At 55.8% G+C, this 16,516-nt stretch overlaps 2 protein-coding genes across 3 annotated transcripts; both read left to right on the top strand.

Moving 5' to 3' along the window:
- The first annotated feature begins 836 nt into the window (after positions 1-836).
- Positions 837-11,684, top strand: GALNT6 (polypeptide N-acetylgalactosaminyltransferase 6). 2 transcript variants are annotated; one of them, XM_030468894.1, is made up of 11 exons: positions 837-853; positions 4,360-4,941; positions 5,708-5,880; positions 6,798-6,947; positions 7,022-7,256; positions 8,562-8,679; positions 8,789-8,989; positions 9,471-9,602; positions 10,383-10,484; positions 10,599-10,751; positions 10,878-11,684. In XM_030468894.1, the coding sequence occupies exons 2-11, from the start codon at positions 4,454-4,456 to the stop codon at positions 10,989-10,991; spliced, it is 1,866 nt and encodes a 621-aa protein (XP_030324754.1). In that variant the 5' UTR covers positions 837-853; positions 4,360-4,453; the 3' UTR covers positions 10,992-11,684. The 2 variants fall into 2 exon arrangements, with proteins under 2 accessions (XP_030324754.1, XP_030324753.1); XM_030468893.1 differs by lacking the exon at positions 837-853 and adding an exon at positions 1,690-1,768.
- Positions 11,685-12,886: 1,202 nt separating this feature from the next.
- On the top strand, positions 12,887-14,788 carry CELA1 (chymotrypsin like elastase 1). The gene is made up of 8 exons (XM_030468902.1): positions 12,887-12,972; positions 13,059-13,141; positions 13,229-13,329; positions 13,583-13,708; positions 13,794-13,930; positions 14,178-14,323; positions 14,408-14,557; positions 14,651-14,788. Exons 1-8 carry the CDS (start codon positions 12,930-12,932, stop codon positions 14,666-14,668), a joined length of 804 nt encoding a protein of 267 aa, XP_030324762.1. The 5' UTR covers positions 12,887-12,929; the 3' UTR covers positions 14,669-14,788.
- Positions 14,789-16,516: the final 1,728 nt, after the last annotated feature.

The raw sequence follows: 16,516 nt of genomic DNA on the forward strand, positions 1-16,516 counted from the left end.
CTCCTGTCCAAGTGAAATGGGATCAAGAAACATTTTTCTTTCACTGCTGGTAGACAAAATCAGAGGGTCAGTTATGAAATGAGTCATTAGCCATCCCCACCCTGGCTGAGGGCACAGATAGGTTGCTCCTAGTCCTTGAAAGGACATGACCCTTATCCCCTTATTTCTGATAACAGTTCCCTGAATGATGGACTGGGGACAACCATAGGAGTCAGAGTTGCTCCTTCAGGAGACACTGTTCTTGATGCAGGAAACAGAAATATTTCATCACTCTGCCCTTCAGGGGATTAAAACTGCACCCCCTAGGATTCCCCTTTCTTTTGGCTCCTCTGAAGATGTTGCTCCAGAGAAGTCCAACAGTGGAGCAGGGGGTGTCTGTGCACAGGGTGATGCACCAAGCTGTGTGTGTGCATAGGTGCACACGCGTGTGCACAGGCATGTGCACACTGCAGGAACCGCATGCTGCCTCCAGCTCCTAGGCAGCCCCTTCTCCCTTGCCCTCTCCCAAGCTCCTGAATGAGGAAACTCAGCAACTGATCAGTTTCTACCCAAATCTGCTTTTGTGCTGCTTTTTTGTGGGTTTGGGGCTCCCCAGGAGTATTATTGTCAGCTTCAGCTTTTTCAAGGCGGAAAGTCGCAGCTGAAAAAAAGCTTCAGCCGCACCAGCAACAACCTTTGGGGTAGGGGATTTCCCCTTCAGTGTTTGTGCTAAGAGCGAAACCGCTGCAGGGCGGCGGGGCAGGAAACAAAGCGGCAGCGAGTTCCAGGCAGCCGCTGCACACAAACACACTTGAAACTGAGCTGCGAAGAGCAGAGGAGACGGGTACGAAGGCCCAGGGTGGCCTCATGGCCGGTGAGTGGTAGCTCCTCTCCGCGCCGCGCTGAGGGAGGCAGGTGGCTTTTCTGTGACTCAGTTTCCCCCCCGCCTTTCTCCAGCGACTCCTTAGTAATTTCACGTGGGGGCTGCTGGGTATTGCTGGGTCTGCCGAGCCCCGCAGCCCTGCCCGGCTTATTCCCCCCCGGTGAGGCAGCTGAAAGTCCAGCTGACAGCCCAGAGATCCAGACTTATCCTGACTCTGCTCCGGCTCAAATCTCCCAAAACCTCCGTAGGGCACAGGAGCCACCTTGCTGCACGCCGGAGATCCCGGACTCGGGGCTTCAGTGCAGGGCAGCGAGGAGATGCGGTCGGGCTGTCGGCGAGGAGGTCCGGGCTGGCAAGGGGTGTCCCAGAGGAACGGAAATCATTATCCAGTTTCCCAGGGGACAGTCTACTTCCAGCCACCGGTGCATTCACCCAAAACACCAGAAGTGCTGACGCCATCCTGGGAGGGAAAGCGGCCGGTGAATGAACTCCCAGCCGCAGGGACCCGCTGCCCCCGAGCCGGGAAGCTCAGGAGCCTTCTCAGCACCCGCGGAATAATTACTGAAGAAAAAGAATCCCAAAAAAGGCGGCGTGAGCCGCGGCAAGAAGGGCGATGGAACCGCGCCGAACCCGCTCCCGGGCACTGTTCCCTAGAGGCCCGCTGTCTCCACTGCCGGATCCCCCACGGCTCCGTGCTCCCCGCAGGCCGCAGCCCCGGCGCTCCCCGGCTCCGGCCGCCATCGCCCCGGGTGGGCGCTAGGACCCTGGAGGCCCCGCCCCGCGCACCTGTACCCGGGGCCGCAGGTGGCAGCGGCGGCCACACCCCCCGCGCGACAGCCCCGCCCCTCGAGGGCCCCAACCCCACCCCGCCGGGAGGCACCTGCGGCCCGCGCTGCGCTGGAACGGGTGAGGGGGGAGAATGAGGGGAGTGGGGGTCGATGGGGGTCAGGTCCCGGTGCTCCGGTCCCTCTGGTCCCGGTCCGGCTGCAGAGCTGTAGCACCGGGCGTGCTCGTGAGCGCTGGGGCGAAGAGCGGTCCAGAACTCCTCAGAAAGGGGTGGCCGGTACGCAGGTCCCCCGCCCCTGGGGGGGGTCCGAGGGTTTCACGGACCGAGTCCGCCGGGGAAAGGGGAGCCGAGGGGTCGCAGTGCCGATCCCCTTTCCCGGGGAGGTGCGGATGGTAGGGTACCGGTGCGGAGCCTCTCCCCGAGAGAGGGAGAGCCAGAGGGTGGCGGGCCGGGGTCCCGCCGCCGAGTAAAGGTGTCGGATCCCGAGACTGAGCCGTCCGGAGCAGCCCATCGGTTCTCCAGGGCTGCGTGGCTCCATGCTCGGGGGTGGCCAGGATCCAGCCCGGATCCGATCCCCGTTGCCCCCACGGGACACACCAGCTCCCCCACCCCGAGTAGCAGAGCTGCTGCCCAGCCCGTCTCAAGGGGTCCCGACCCCCAAGCACGTGGGAGCGTGTCCGAACGCCGAAGGCTCATCCTAGCCGGGGCCAGGCCAGCGGCTGGACGGGGGAGCCCCGAGGGACCCTCCCCTTCACCCTGAGCAGCACCCACCTTCTCACCCCCAGCCCCGTTCTTTCGCCCGGCCAGTGCCGCTATGCTGGGGCACCAGGAGCAGAATGTCATTAGCAGCACCCACAAGTTTGGGGTGAAGAACCCGGCTTTTCCCCCTCCCGTACAGCAGCGGGGTGTGGGCATGTAGGATCACTCCTTCCTGTTGGTTTCCTGCAATCCCGACCACTCCCGACGTCGCCAACGTGGCCACCAGCTCGCTGCCACGTGGAGTGCGCGACCACATGTCTCGCAGCTGCCCTGTTTGCTCACGGCGCCGAGTCGGCCTTGATTTGCTTTTTTCTCCTTTCTGGAGCAGCTGAACCTCTCCCGTGATTCCTGCCTCTCACACCACCAAATTCCCACCAACCCCCCTTTTCTCTCTTCCAAAGCTGAGGGGCTCCAGCGGCTGAATCGAGTGCTGGTTTTCCTGGGAGCCGGGAGAGCCCCCATCCCAGGGTGGGATTTTGGGGAAGGGCTGTACGGGACAGGGCAGCATTGACCTCGCGTGTTTGTACGGCTGTTGGAGAGCACCGGGACGTCACGCCACAGTTCATTGCAAAACCCACCCAGCAGCTTCGCGGGACAGCCTGGTGCTTTCATTTTGCTATTTATTTTGGGGGTGAGCAGGGGTTGGGGAGGGTGTTAGGGACCAGAGCCTCCTCGGGAGCTGCAGCCGCCCTGTTAGGTACTAACCCTGGTGCCTCTCTAAGGCTTATTAACGCGCTAACTAGCGCTCTTCATTAACGTGGTTACTGCATCGCGGCAGGAGGGAGACTCTCAGAGAGATGCGGAGATAGTGGAAATGGGGTTTTCTTCCCCAAAACTTTTTGCCCTTTGCTGCTCGCCTCCTTGCAGGGCAGTGTCTTGTGCTGTGCAACGAAAGCGTCGGGGTGGGGAACAGGCGGGGTGGGAGCATGTTTGCTCACAGACGAGTAGAAACTGGGGTGAATTTAATTTTTTGCTTAATTCTGCGTTCCTCCCCCTCCTCTGTGGGGCTGGGGAATCGCGGTCTCGCTTCGACTGGCGGACGGACGCCCTTGGCAGTGGACCGTGGTCCGGCCGCCGGCTTTGATCCCCACGCTGCAAGAGGTGACCCCGGGGAGCGCCTGGTCCCTCCTCCTTCGCCGGCCGAAGCTTCCTCGCCCTTGAAGTTGCTGGCAGGTGCCAGCTTGGCTTCGGGGCCGCACCGTTGCTGAGACAATAAAAAGCAGAGGAAAAGCGAAATAAAGGCGGGAGGACCCCGAGGAGGAGGAGGAGGAGATGCCGGTGAATGGCTCCTGCCGAGCTTGTCCATGCTCCGGCAGCAGCGGCTCACAAAGAGCAGCAGCGGGAGGTTCACGGGCGGTGGGGAAGCTCGGGCGGTCGCGGTGCTTTCGCTGGGTGCCGGCGGGGGTTTTGCAGTAGGGGCTGAGCTCCGGGGCAGCGAGACTGCTACTCCAATCGAACCGAAGCAGTTCGGAGTCTTGCTCTTTCCCTTACCAGTGAGGCTGCAGGCAAGGAAGACCACCCGGGGACAGGCTCTTTCTCAGCAGCCAAAAGCTTTTTGGCCAATTTTGCGGCTCAATTTCAGCTCGGTTGTGTCGCTGGCGGGCTGCGGGAGCAGGCTGCAGGGGCGATGCTGCTGCAGCTGCCTCCCTCGCAGGAGAAAGTGCTGGGGAGGTCCCTGCTCGTGGTGGCCGGATCGAGCACATCTCGCTGCATCGTTCCAACCTCACTTTTTCTTGGTGCTTCCTTCCCAGCGCAGTTTTCCGGGCTGGGGGGGGGGGGGGGGGGGGGAGGGAGGATAGGGGGAGAATGGGATTGAAGGTGACTCACTGGCTCTGTATTACTAATTAACTTGGTATTAATATCTAATTAATTTTCTATGAATCTCGAGGGGATGTGCCCCAAGTGTATTCAGTGAATGAGTTAAGCTGTGGGTGTTTCTTCTCCTGCCCAGGTTAGTGGATCACCATGAAGCAACCCAAGACCCCAGGTGCCTGAAACACCCACTCCCACAGGGAGGACCCTCTGGAAAACCCCAGGGAAAAAAAATGAGGCTCTTGCGGAGACGCTACAGCCCCTTGAAGGTGGCTTTAGCAGGTGCTGTCTTCGTCCTCTTCATCTTCATCCTGCAGAAGGACATGGGGAGCAAGGACCCAAGGGAGGAGCCATGGTTGAAAAACATAGTCCAGGGGAAGGACCAAGTCCTCGACCTGATGCTGGGGGCGGTCAACAACATCCGAGACTCAATGCCAAAGCTGCAGATCCGACCTCCGGTTCAGCAGGAGGAACCACTGCCCGACGCCCGCTCCTGCCTGCCCGGCGTCTACACAGCAGCCGAGCTTCAACCACTGATGGAGAGACCCCCCCAAGACCCTGCCAGCCCTGGAGCCGATGGTAAAGCCTTCAAGAAGGATCAGTGGACGCCTGAAGAGATGAAGGAGAAGGAGCGAGGTTACGAGAAGCATTGCTTCAACGCCTTTGCCAGCGACCGCATCTCCCTGCAGCGAGCGCTGGGACCCGACAGCCGCCCACCCGAGTAAGAGCCTGGGGTCCAATTGCTGTGGGCAGGGGGGCAAGTTTAAGGGGAAACAGAAGCATAGAGGGATGCCACTGAGTGTTGGTAGGGGAGTGAGCTGAGGGAAGGCTGAAAATATAAATATATTTGTTATAACTTTTGTCCTCTTAGGGTTGGGTTTTAATGGCAATGGTCAAAGGCAGTGGTGGCTCATGGTGGGTGGCTCCAGCATCTCCCTCTCCTTTCCCTCCCCTCCTGCTTTTATGCCAGCCAGCCCTAGCAATCATACTTTTTCTTTCCTCAGCCAAGTGGAACAGCCTCAGACCCTGCTGAGGTGGGGGCAAAGGAAGCCACATGAACTTTAGAGACTTCCTCGCCATCCCCCAGGATTAAAGCCCCCTGCCTGCTCGTGGGGGAGGGCTGGGGAAGGCTTTGGGGGGATTTGTGGTGAAAAAATCTTGGTTGGGAGTTAGAAACGCATCCCTGGCCTGGAAAGGGGCCTCCCCCGTGCTGGCAGGTGATTATCCATGCTTAGCAGGTGTAGCGATGACAATGGGGGTGACACCGGGGCCGGGCAGGCCACAGGAATGTGATTCACTGGGCCGGCGGCGGCGGGGGGGGGAGGGGAGGGGGGAGAAGAAGAAGTAGAAAGCAATTCAAAGCAGCGATGAGCCGAGAGCTGCTGTCCTGCTGCGGGGTTTGGGAGTGACGAGGGGGACTTTGTTCCTGTACTGCCCCTGTCCCCCTATCCCTGCCTTGCTTAGGGCGCTGCTTTTCTCTCTCGGAGGTGCATCGACCAGAAATTCAAGCGGTGCCCCCCCCTGCCCACCACCAGCGTCGTCATCGTCTTCCATAACGAAGCTTGGTCGACGCTGCTGCGGACGGTGTGGAGCGTCCTGCACAGCTCCCCGGCCCTGCTGCTGAAGGAGATCATCCTTGTGGACGATGCCAGCACGGATGGTGGGTTGGGAGGAGGGGCTGCGTGGGCCGGGGGGTCTGCGGGGAGCCCCCAGTTCATTCCCCGGAGCAGTGGTTCTGAGCCTCAGGCAGGAGAAGCGGCTGGTGCCGGCCCCCGGAGCAGCCCAGGATCTCCCCACAGCTCTTCCCAGAATCTCGCCTCAGGCCGGGAGCATCCTCGGAGATTTTCCCTTCCCCGGCGCTGCTGTCACCGCAGCCCTGGAGAAAAGCCGAGCGCTCCTTCCGCAGAGCCCGCGGGCGACTGAGGCTGTCGCCCTCATCAGCTCCACCCAGAGCCCAGGAGCGCTGGGTTCAGCCTTGGGGCGCTAGAGAGGAGCGGACTTTGCCCCAGCCCTGCAGAGAAACGCTCCCTTCCCTCGCCAGGAGCAGAAGCCTCGGGGCGGTGCGAGGGCTCTGTCGCTGGGTGCTTGGCTCCTGCTGCGATGGGGACACGGAGCGGCTGCTCCCTTCCCAGGATGGATCTCCAAACATCCCAGCTCTTGCTTGGCCTTTTCCAGCACTTGCTTTGGCTGTACCTACCAAGGCAGGAGAGAAGTGGCAATTTCCCAGGGTGACACCTTGTCCACTGTCCCTTCCCTTGGTGACAGCACGTCCATTCCGTCCTGGGGACACTTTAGCCTCAGGGCCTGAGATTTTCTCTCTCAGAGTTGTCCGTCTGATCCCTCTTTGGGCTGGGTAGTTGGCTTCTTTGCCACCTCCACTTTCTTTAGCCACAAGCTCATGTAGTTTTGGGGTTGGGAGGCTCCGTGTGTCTGTGGATCCCACCCCAGGGGCAGGGTCTGGGCAGCAGCTCCTGGAGGGGCAGGGATGGAGTGGAGGCCATAGGGTGGGCTGGGGGGTATGCAGGCACCGGCCTCTCCTCACTCCAGCAGAGCTGGTTGCTCTCTGCTTTTCCCCAGAGTACCTGAAGGACAATCTGGATCACTACGTGGAGCAGCTCCAGATCGTGCGAGTCGTGAGGCAGGAGGAGCGGAAAGGGCTGATCACAGCACGGCTGCTGGGGGCCAGCGTGGCCAGCGGGGAGGTCCTGACCTTCCTTGATGCCCACTGTGAGTACTTGCCCCTTTCCTGGCTTCCCTGGTGGGGTTCTCCGTTTAATGGCCAGCCCTTTCCTGTCTCCCAGGCGAGTGTTTCCACGGCTGGCTGGAGCCCCTCTTATCCCGCATCGCCGAAGAGCCCACAGCTGTTGTGAGCCCTGACATCGCCACCATCGATCTCAATACCTTTGAATTCTCCAAGCCTGTCCAGAATGGCAAACAGCACAGCCGGGGCAACTTTGACTGGAGCCTGACTTTCGGTTGGGAGACCATCCCACTCTGGCAGAAGCAACAGAGGAAGGATGAGACCTTCCCCATCAAGTATGGCATCACAAATCAGAATTTTTATCCATTTGGGAGCTGGTGTGATGATAGGGGAGGCTGGATGAGCACTGGGAATGTTTGATTTTGGACCAAAAGACTGCAAAGAGAACCACTGAGCATGCTTAGGGTGGGATGGCTAGGGGTGGCAAAGAGCTGGGTACTCTGTGCCAGGAAACTGCCCCTTCCTCCAGTTGTTTTTGCTCCTTTTCCCAACAAACTGGTGTATTCCTTGCTGGTTTTGGTTCCTCCAGACAGGTGATGCCATTCATTCCCAGCAGAGCTTCCCCCATGGGATTTCAGGTATCTCAAGAAGCTCGTGTCTGGGGGAAACTGTTCAGGCATGGTCAGAGCCAAAGGGGTGGCAGAGGAGTAACCTCCCTTGGACTTTGGAAAGCATGAACCTTTTGCAAAAACACCTTTGAATTGTCTCTGGCCATCTCTGCTCTTGCAAAGTATTTTACTAAGAGTTAATTCAGTGTTTTGTATCTTCTTGCTCTTGAATACCTGGCTGCCTGGGCACAGGGTGGGCACCTGTGCTGGCACATGATTAAGATGTCACTTGTGGGAGTCCAACTGTGCCTAAAATCCTATTTTCACCCCTTATTTTGCATGCAGAGAAACCCTGAACGTTTTTTTCCCCCTGCACCTCTCTGTTGGTGCCCCACCGTAGGCTGGCTGCTTCCACTGGGAGATACCAGACACCCTTCCTGGCCTCTCTGCATCCCATCCCCTGGCTGGCTTTGTGCAGAGGTCACCTGGGAGACGTCCCTGTCCCAGTAAAGGTCCCTTTTAACACAGGCTGGCAGTTTGGGTCCCATTGCCATCTCATCTCTGCTTGGCAGGAATGCAGCAGGTCAGACGATCCTTTTTTTTTTTTTTCCTGAATGACAAACAAGTTTCTGTCTCAGCCTCTAGTAAAGATCAGATGGAAAAGACTAGAGATTCCGGAGGAGTGATGGGGTGTTGTCTGCTGAGCTCTACCCTCCTGGCCCCCCTGCAGCTTCTTTTCTTAATAGGTTTTCAGTAACAATATCTCCTGTTAGCTCTGAGTCGAACACCAGCAGTGAGGCCCCTTGGTATCATGCTGCCACCACCACCTCCATCCTCTCCTGGCAGCCTGGTCCAGCTACTCTGTCAAAGCCACCACATCTGGGGAACAGCTGGATGGGGCAGGGTTGTTGGGGGAACACAGCTAAAAAGTGCTCACTCCCACCATGTGGACCATGATGTCCCCAAACCTCAGGTTTCTGCTTTTTGGTTTTCATTTTAACCTTGTTTTGTGCCCCTTCTCTTCCCCTGTAGGTCCCCGACCTTTGCCGGTGGCCTTTTTGCCATCTCGAGGTCCTACTTTGAGCACATAGGCTCGTACGACGATCAGATGGAGATCTGGGGTGGTGAGAACGTAGAAATGTCCTTCAGGGTAAGAATGGGTTAGTGCCATCTTCAAAGGGCATCTTCAGGGATGCTCGATATTGGGAGGCATGGGGGGGGAGTTGGACCTCCATGTCTCAGGTGTTGCCTCCTTGTAGGTCTGGCAGTGTGGGGGTCAAGTTGAGATCATCCCTTGCTCCGTTGTGGGTCATGTCTTCCGCTCTAAGAGCCCCCACACCTTCCCCAAGGGCACCCAGGTCATCTCCAGGAACCAGGTCCGCCTGGCTGAGGTCTGGATGGATGACTACAAGGAGATCTTCTACCGCAGGAACCAGCAAGCTGCTCAGATAGCTAGAGAGGTACCAGTCACACTGATGGGCTTCTGGTTCTCCTGGGGGTGCTGATCCTGCTGGGGAACTCAAGTGTGAGCAGGAGGAGGAGGTGGGTTCAGCCTGGAGCTGGGAAAGCAAATGCAGGTGGAAAGAAGTAGGCAAAACTTTTTAATTTATTTATTTTCTATTTGGCTATAATGTTTTCTAGCTGAAAAACATCAATCTTTACACAATTTTAATTTATTTTTACACCACCAAAACGTGGTGTGCTGTGATGCCAAAATGTCACAACCCTCCAGGAGTGCCAGAGCCTGAGGGTGCCTGCCGGGGACTGGGGGTGTCTTGCAAGACCCCATCACCAGTCTTCATCCTAGGCATGGCACGATGGGTGACTGACAAAGCTGAGAAAATCCATCAGCTCTGAGCCCTGCCTTGGGAGGGTGTTTTTTGTCTTTTCCTTGCTGTCTTTGGAGGTTAGTTTAATTTTCTCACGTGACTTCGTCGATAGAAGACGTATGGTGACATTACAGAGCGACGCAAGCTGAGGGAGCAGCTCCACTGCAAGAACTTCACTTGGTACCTCCAGACCATCTACCCGGAGATGTTCGTCCCTGACCTGACTCCAACTTTTTACGGAGCTGTAAGTACAGAGGTGCCCAAGAGCATTCTTCTGGGCTTAGCCCTTGGCTAGAAATAGCCAAACCAATGAGGTCCCCAGATGGTTGGGCCTGGGGGGGTTGCATTTAAACCAGCCTGAACAAGTGTGCTGGAGGGTTTTGGTGCAGCTGCATCTGTCACCATGTCTGTCACCAGCTGGCAGGGCTGATGTGGACTCTGGCTGACAGTGAAAGAGCTGGAATCTGGCAAAGCTGGTTTGGGGCGGGTTGTAGGGTGGGGGACCCATGAGGATGTAGCACTGGGTTAAATTGGGTGAAACAAGTCAAAGCCTCAGCCAGCACCAGGCCAGCATGGCAGGCACAGGGTGGGCTTGCACAACCCATCTGGGGTCTTATGGGCAGGATGCTAGCTCTGTCCCTGAGGATGGAGTGGCCACAGAAGTTCCTTTTCTCCAAGTGGGTGTTGGGCTCTGAGTCCATCCCTCCTCTGCCAGGGTGATGTGAAAGCAGCTGCTGGATGGGGTGAGGGCTGGGTGTTGGCCCCGCTCCAGATTTTAATTCGTTTTGTTTCCTGAAGCCTCATTCTGGGCGGCTCTCACCTCTGACTCAGTGGGACAGAGGTGTTGGTGAGGGAGTTCCTCATGCCCTAGAAGGGACAAGGACCTGTACATAGCACCCGGTACAGGGATGGTGTTTGCACAGTGATAATGAACTGTCCTTCAAAGCCCAAAGCCAAGGCAGGTCCGTACCCTGGGACCTCAGAACCTGGCTCACCCCCCTGCCCCTTTGTCCTGCCCCTGCAGATAAAAAACGAGGGCACCAAGAGCTGCCTGGACGTCGGGGAAAACAACCAGGGTGGGAAACCACTCATCATGTACCCCTGCCATGGCATGGGGGGTAACCAGGTGGGCATCCCTCAACCCCCCTGTTTCTCCTCCTGCGGATCCCTTTCTTGTCCCCTAGAGGTGAGTTTCTCGAGGTGCAGCTGCGTGATGTCCCCTCTCTGGTCTCACCCCCAGTATTTTGAGTACACAAGCCAGCAGGAGCTGCGGCACAACATTGGGAAGGAGCTCTGCCTGCGGGCTGGTTCAGGCTCAGCCGAGCTGGGGGACTGCCAGTACCGGGGCAAACCTGGCCGGGTGCCAGCCAGTGAGGAGTGGGACCTGGCACAGGTGAGGAGCTGCAGCTCCATCCTGGGAATCACCTGAGGGATGGTGGCATCTGCACTTCCCTTTGGTCACATTCTTTCTTCATTCCACCGGCATCACTGAGCTGATGCCATCTTTATCTTCTGGCAGGATCGGCTGATTAAAAACCTGGCCTCAGGGATGTGCTTGACTGCACGAGGGAAGCACCCAGCACTGGTTCCCTGCAACCTGGCAGACCCCCACCAGCTCTGGTCCTTCACCTAGATGGGAAGAAGAGTGGTCCGAGCCTCCAGCCACCCCTAGTTGAGCTCAGGAAACCAGAATCCAAAAAACTTCCTTTTTTTTGTTTGTTTTTTTTTCTTTTCTTATTTAGGAAGTTAAAGCCTTAAATATGCTGCATTTCACGGTTGCCTTGAACTCAGTCCTGTGCCTTTGAAGGGGGGAAGCCCACAGAGATGAGCTCAGCCAGCAGAGCTGAAGACCCATCAGTCACCGGGGTGCCTGAGGATGCTCTTTGGTACCCAGCTGCTGCTCAGCCTCTCCCCCCAGCCTCCAACCAGAGACTCTTCCGTTCATGTCAGGAAGTTAAACACAAGCCCCTGCTGCCCTGCTTGGGAAAGCTGGATGGGAAACTCCTTTGAGCACAAAGGATGGTGGCCTCTGATGATGCCTCATCCCCTGGGAGGGTGGAGCGTGGTTTGCTGTGGCCCTGTGTGAGTCAGAGAATCCCCTGCAGTGCTGCTGGGGTCCAGCCCTCCAACACAGGGCAGCACTCCCACTGGGGTGGGAGAACTTGGGCTGTCTGCCTTAGCCATCAGGCTTGATTTGGGAGGGAAGTTAGATGATTCATTTTTATGTTGTTTTGGTTTTTTGTTTTTTTCTTTTTTTAATTATTTGTGATGATGATTCCTTGGTGTGATTCTGCTCATGCTGAGCTGGAGGAAGGTTCTTGCAGGACTTCACAGCTCAAATATACTGTGGTGTCCTTCCAGGGAGGCTCTTGCCAGAGCCCAGGCATGAGATCTTTTCTTTCTCCTGGTTTTCTTCCAGTCCAACTACTGTAGCTGCCACTTTCATTACCATTTCATTTATAGTGGGAGGAAAAACCCTACTGGAAGTGATGTGGGGTTTAGGAGAACCTGTCTTTGGAAACATGACCTAAAATAAAGAGATGATTTATTTTATGAACATCGTGTCTCTGACTTCCTCTGGGCTCCCACCCCTCCTCTGTTTGAATTTCCCTGCCTCTTGCCCTGGAAACTCCCTTTTGCAGCCCAAAACCAGATCTAAAGCCACATTTTCAATGAGGTGTCAAATTTGAGGTGCTTCAAGTTCAGGTTGGGGTGACCCTGTGGTGGAGTGGAGGCTTTGCTGCTGTCCTTCACTGTGTTCTTTCTGCACTGATAAAACACACAAGTGATTAGTTGGAGATCATTAGACCCAGAAAATCTCGTGTTTTTCTTAGAGATAAGAGCAGAAACACAGCAGGTGGTTTTTTGGTTTTTTTTTTGTTTTCCAGCAACTGCTCCATAAGTGGAGTGGTAACCTGCTGCTGCAGGTCTGTCCCCACCCCACAAAACAGCCTCAATTTCTTATCAGAAGAGGGAAAAATAAAACCCTTTTGGCCACAGATCAGATTTTTATTACAATCCATGTTGGTGTTTCATTTAACCTCAGAATGCCCCATGTGGGTCCTGTCCTGTCTGTCCTGTCCTGTCCATACTTGGGAGCCACCTGTCCTGAGTGGGGTGGGTGTTTTTGGAGGGAGTGAAGGTCTTGCTCTGCCATTGATTCAGTTTCCCCATCCCAAGGCTGAATCAGCAACTGTTTATGTGTTGGACAAGGCTCTTGGACACATCCCAGGGATAAATGTGATGCAAGAGCTATGGCTGGGGCATCCTCAGGGCTTGAGGCCAGCAGAAACTCATGACAAGGTTGCCCAAGATGTGCAGAAGAGGAAGGTTCAAGAGGACCTGGAATCATTCCCTGGGGCTTTGGGCTGAGCATCCAAAACTGAAAGAGACACAGGTGCACCTGGGGGGTTTAGACCTGACCTTCAGGGCCATGTGTGTTTTGGAAGAGGAACCAAGGCTACTCAGCATGGCCGTGGCACCTGCTTTTCTTCCCATCCCTCCTTCTCCATCCCCTTTAAAGCCACCAGCAGTGCAGCCCCTGCTGCAGACAAGGTTGCCGTGGTCCAGGATGGTGCTGCAGCTCGTGCTCCTTGCCGCCCTTGCCCTCTGCGGTGCGTCCTCCGTGGGCAGCCTTCAGCCTTCTTACCTGGTGACAACCCCCAGGTTGTGACTTGCTCCCCCCCATCCTCTCCTACAGGGCACTGCTCCAAACAGGATCTTGATGGGATGCAACGGGTGGTCGGTGGGACAGAGGCACGCTCCCACGCCTGGCCCTCTCAGGTGGGTCCTTCCTGCAGTCAGCTGATGAATCCCGTGGGGTTCTCTTGGACCATGAGACCCCCCTGACTGACATTCCCCTCTCCCCAGATCTCCCTCCAGTATTCCTCGAGTGGTGGCTGGTATCACACCTGCGGAGGGACCCTCATTCAGAGGAACTGGGTGATGACAGCAGCCCACTGCGTGGATCGGTGAGCAGGCACAGGGATCCCACCTTCCTCTTGTAGAAAAGCCATTTTCCACCAAAAACATTTCCCAAGGAGAAGTTTTGGCTGCCCCAGCTCTGAGAGCAACAGTCCTTGAGGGTCTTTGCTGTTCCTCCATTAAGGCCTCACTGGACCATCTCTGGGAGCAGCTTCTTGATCTGATCCTTTACAGACTAGCCCACAGTTAAAATAATAATAATTAGCGACCTGATCTTGTCTTTTTTCACCTTTGTGGCAGTAAATTGAACTTTCGTGTCGTGGCTGGCGAACACAACCTCAATGCCAATGATGGCAGTGAGCAGATCTTTGGTGTGAGCAAGATCATCATCCATCCCAATTGGAACAGCAACAACCCTGCTGCGGGGTAAAACACATGGGGAGAGGTGTTTGGGGGGAATGCAACCCCCTGGGAATGGGGCATCCTTGAAATATCTCCCTCCTCTTGCCAGCTATGACATTGCCCTGCTCCGCCTGTCTGGCAATGCCAACCTGAACAGCTACGTGAAGCTGGCAGCACTGCCCCGGGAGGGAACCATCCTGCCCAACAACTATGCCTGCTACATTTCAGGCTGGGGTCTGACCCGCAGTGAGTGCCCTGAATCACTGGGAAACAGGAAGAGGGGGAGCTGGGTGATATTTTTAAGGCCTTGGAGGTTCCAGGGGGCACCAGACAGTGCTTTGCTCTGGATATGGAGATGCCCAAAGTTGGTATGGTTTGGGGGGACAGTCAAGCAGCTTCCAGCTGTGCTTGGGTGGGGGGCTTGCTGTGTTTCTGGCCACGGGTCTCACAGGGCTTTGCCTGCATGGCATTAACTGGTGCTCGTTATGTGTAGCCAACGGGCAGCTCTCCAGCACCCTGCTGCAGGCCTACCTGCCCGTGGTGGACTACCAGATCTGTTCCAGCCCTTCCTACTGGGGCTCCACCGTCAAGAACACCATGATCTGTGCTGGCGGTGATGGTGTACGCTCCGGCTGCCAGGTTTGGCCACAGCATCCTGCTTTCCCCAGCATCCCCCTGACATCTCCGTTCCTCCAATCTCACCTGGGTTCCTCGGTCCCACAGGGTGATTCGGGTGGTCCCCTCCACTGTGCAGTGAACGGGCAGTACCAGGTCCATGGTGTCACCAGCTTCGTGTCCAGTCAGGGCTGCAATGTCAGGAACAAACCCACCGTCTTCACTCGTGTCTCTGCCTACATCTCCTGGATATCCAAAGTAAGGAAACAGTGCAGCTGGGACCTGGTGCTATCAAAAGTGCACCAGCTTTGTCCCTGCTCAGCTCAACTCTGGCCTTTATTCTCCTTCCAGGTGATTGCACAGAACTGAGCAGTGGCAGGAGAAGTGTCCAGTCCCTGGCTTGGGCAGTAGACATCATCTTCTCTCTCATTTTAAGTCACAGAGGTTCAAAACCCAGAGCTGGTGTCAATAAACTCTGTGCTGCTCTCTGGCATTGGTGGATGCTTTTTCTTTGAAGCCCCACAATCCTGTTTTCTCCAATCCTCAACATCCTTTTCCCTTAACATCTTCAAGAAAAACCCTACAGCTGTGTGTCCCTACTCCTCCTTGTGCCCTGGGAAAAAGACAGAGGAAAAGGAACTAGCTCCAGGCTTCTGGGGCAGTAAGAAAGTCCTGGGAATAACGAGAACTACGAAAATGCTGCAAATCCCTTCCTGGGCAGCAATGAAGTTCCTTGGGGGTGGGGAGGATCAGAAGGGATCCAGAGGATCCAGTCAACATTTTTCCATGACACTATATTTCATTTCCCTTTAAAACTGCACTCCTTTGCCAGCAGGGGTGTGGGATTTGGTTCTTGTTGCACACTTGACCTGTGGCTAGGACTTGGAGTATAACTGTGCTATGATCCTGATCCAAACCCGTAGCCCAACTGTTGGTGGTGCTGTGGGAAGGATTCCATGTGAGGATTAGGGCCAGCCAAAGTTTTCAGTGGTCACTCTTTGCATTTGTATTCCAGTCCAGATCGTTCAGACTTTTGGGAGCCCCATTGAGTAACACTGGAGACAGGCTGCCGAGGGTTGGTAGATTCGAGGTCTGTGGTACAACGCAAGCCCATAGCCTGAATGTTGGTGGTATTGTGGGTAGGGTTCTATGTCAGGGTAAGGGCCAGCTGAAATTTTCAGTGGTCACTCTTTGCATTTGTATTCCAGTCCTGATCCTTCAAACTTTTGGGAGCACCTTTGAGCAACAGTAGAGACAGGCCAGAGAAGGTTGGTAGATTCAAGGTTTGTGGTAAAACGCAAAGCTGTAGCCCGATTGTTGGTGCTGCTGTCTGTAGGGTTCCATGTGATGGTTAAGGCCAGCCAAAGTTTTCAGTGGTCACTCTGCATTTCTTTGCCAGTCCCAATCATTCGGACTTTTGGGAGCCCCATTGAGCAATAGTGGAGACAGGCCAGAGAATGCTGGTAGATTCAAGGTTGGTGGTCAAACGCAAACCTGTAGCCCGACTGTTGGTGGTGCTGTGGGTAGGGTTCCATGTGAGGGTTAGGGCCAGCCCAAGTTTTCAGTGGTCACTCTTTGCATTTCTTTGCCAGTCCCAACCGTTCGGACTTTTGGGACCCCATTCAGCAAAAGGGGAAAATGGCCACTTGGGGCTGGTAGATTCAAGGTTGGTGGTCAAACGGAAACCCGTAGGCCGACTGTTGGTGGTGCTGTGGGTAGGGTTCCATGTGAGGGTTAAGGCCAGCCCAAGTTTTCAGTGGTCACTCTTTGCATTTGTATTCCAGTCCCGATCGTTCAGACTTTTGGGAGCCCCTTTGAACAGCAGTGGAGACAGGCCACCGAGGGCTGGTATATTCGAGGTTGGTGGTAAAACACAAAGCTGTAGCCCAATTGTTGGGGGTGCTGTGGGTAGGGTTCCATGTGAGGATTAGGGCCAGCCAAAGTTTTCAGTGGTCACTCTTTGCATTTGTTTGCCGGTCCCGATTGTTTGGTCTTTTGGGAGCCCTGTTCAGCAACAGTGGAGAGTGGCCTACGAGGCCTGGTAGATTCAAGGTTTGTGGTAAAATGCAAAGCCATAGCCCGATTGTTGGTGACCTCATGAGGTCACATTTCTACAAGGCGTAATCTTATGAGAAATGCATTGAGTCAGGAGACACAAAAAGCTGGACACAAACACAGTGACCGAGTTGGCTAAGGAGGCAACCAGAGTGCTGAAAT

Source organism: Calypte anna, unplaced genomic scaffold, assembly GCF_003957555.1.
Source record: "Calypte anna isolate BGI_N300 unplaced genomic scaffold, bCalAnn1_v1.p scaffold_87_arrow_ctg1, whole genome shotgun sequence".
Lineage (NCBI taxonomy): Eukaryota > Metazoa > Chordata > Aves > Apodiformes > Trochilidae > Calypte > Calypte anna.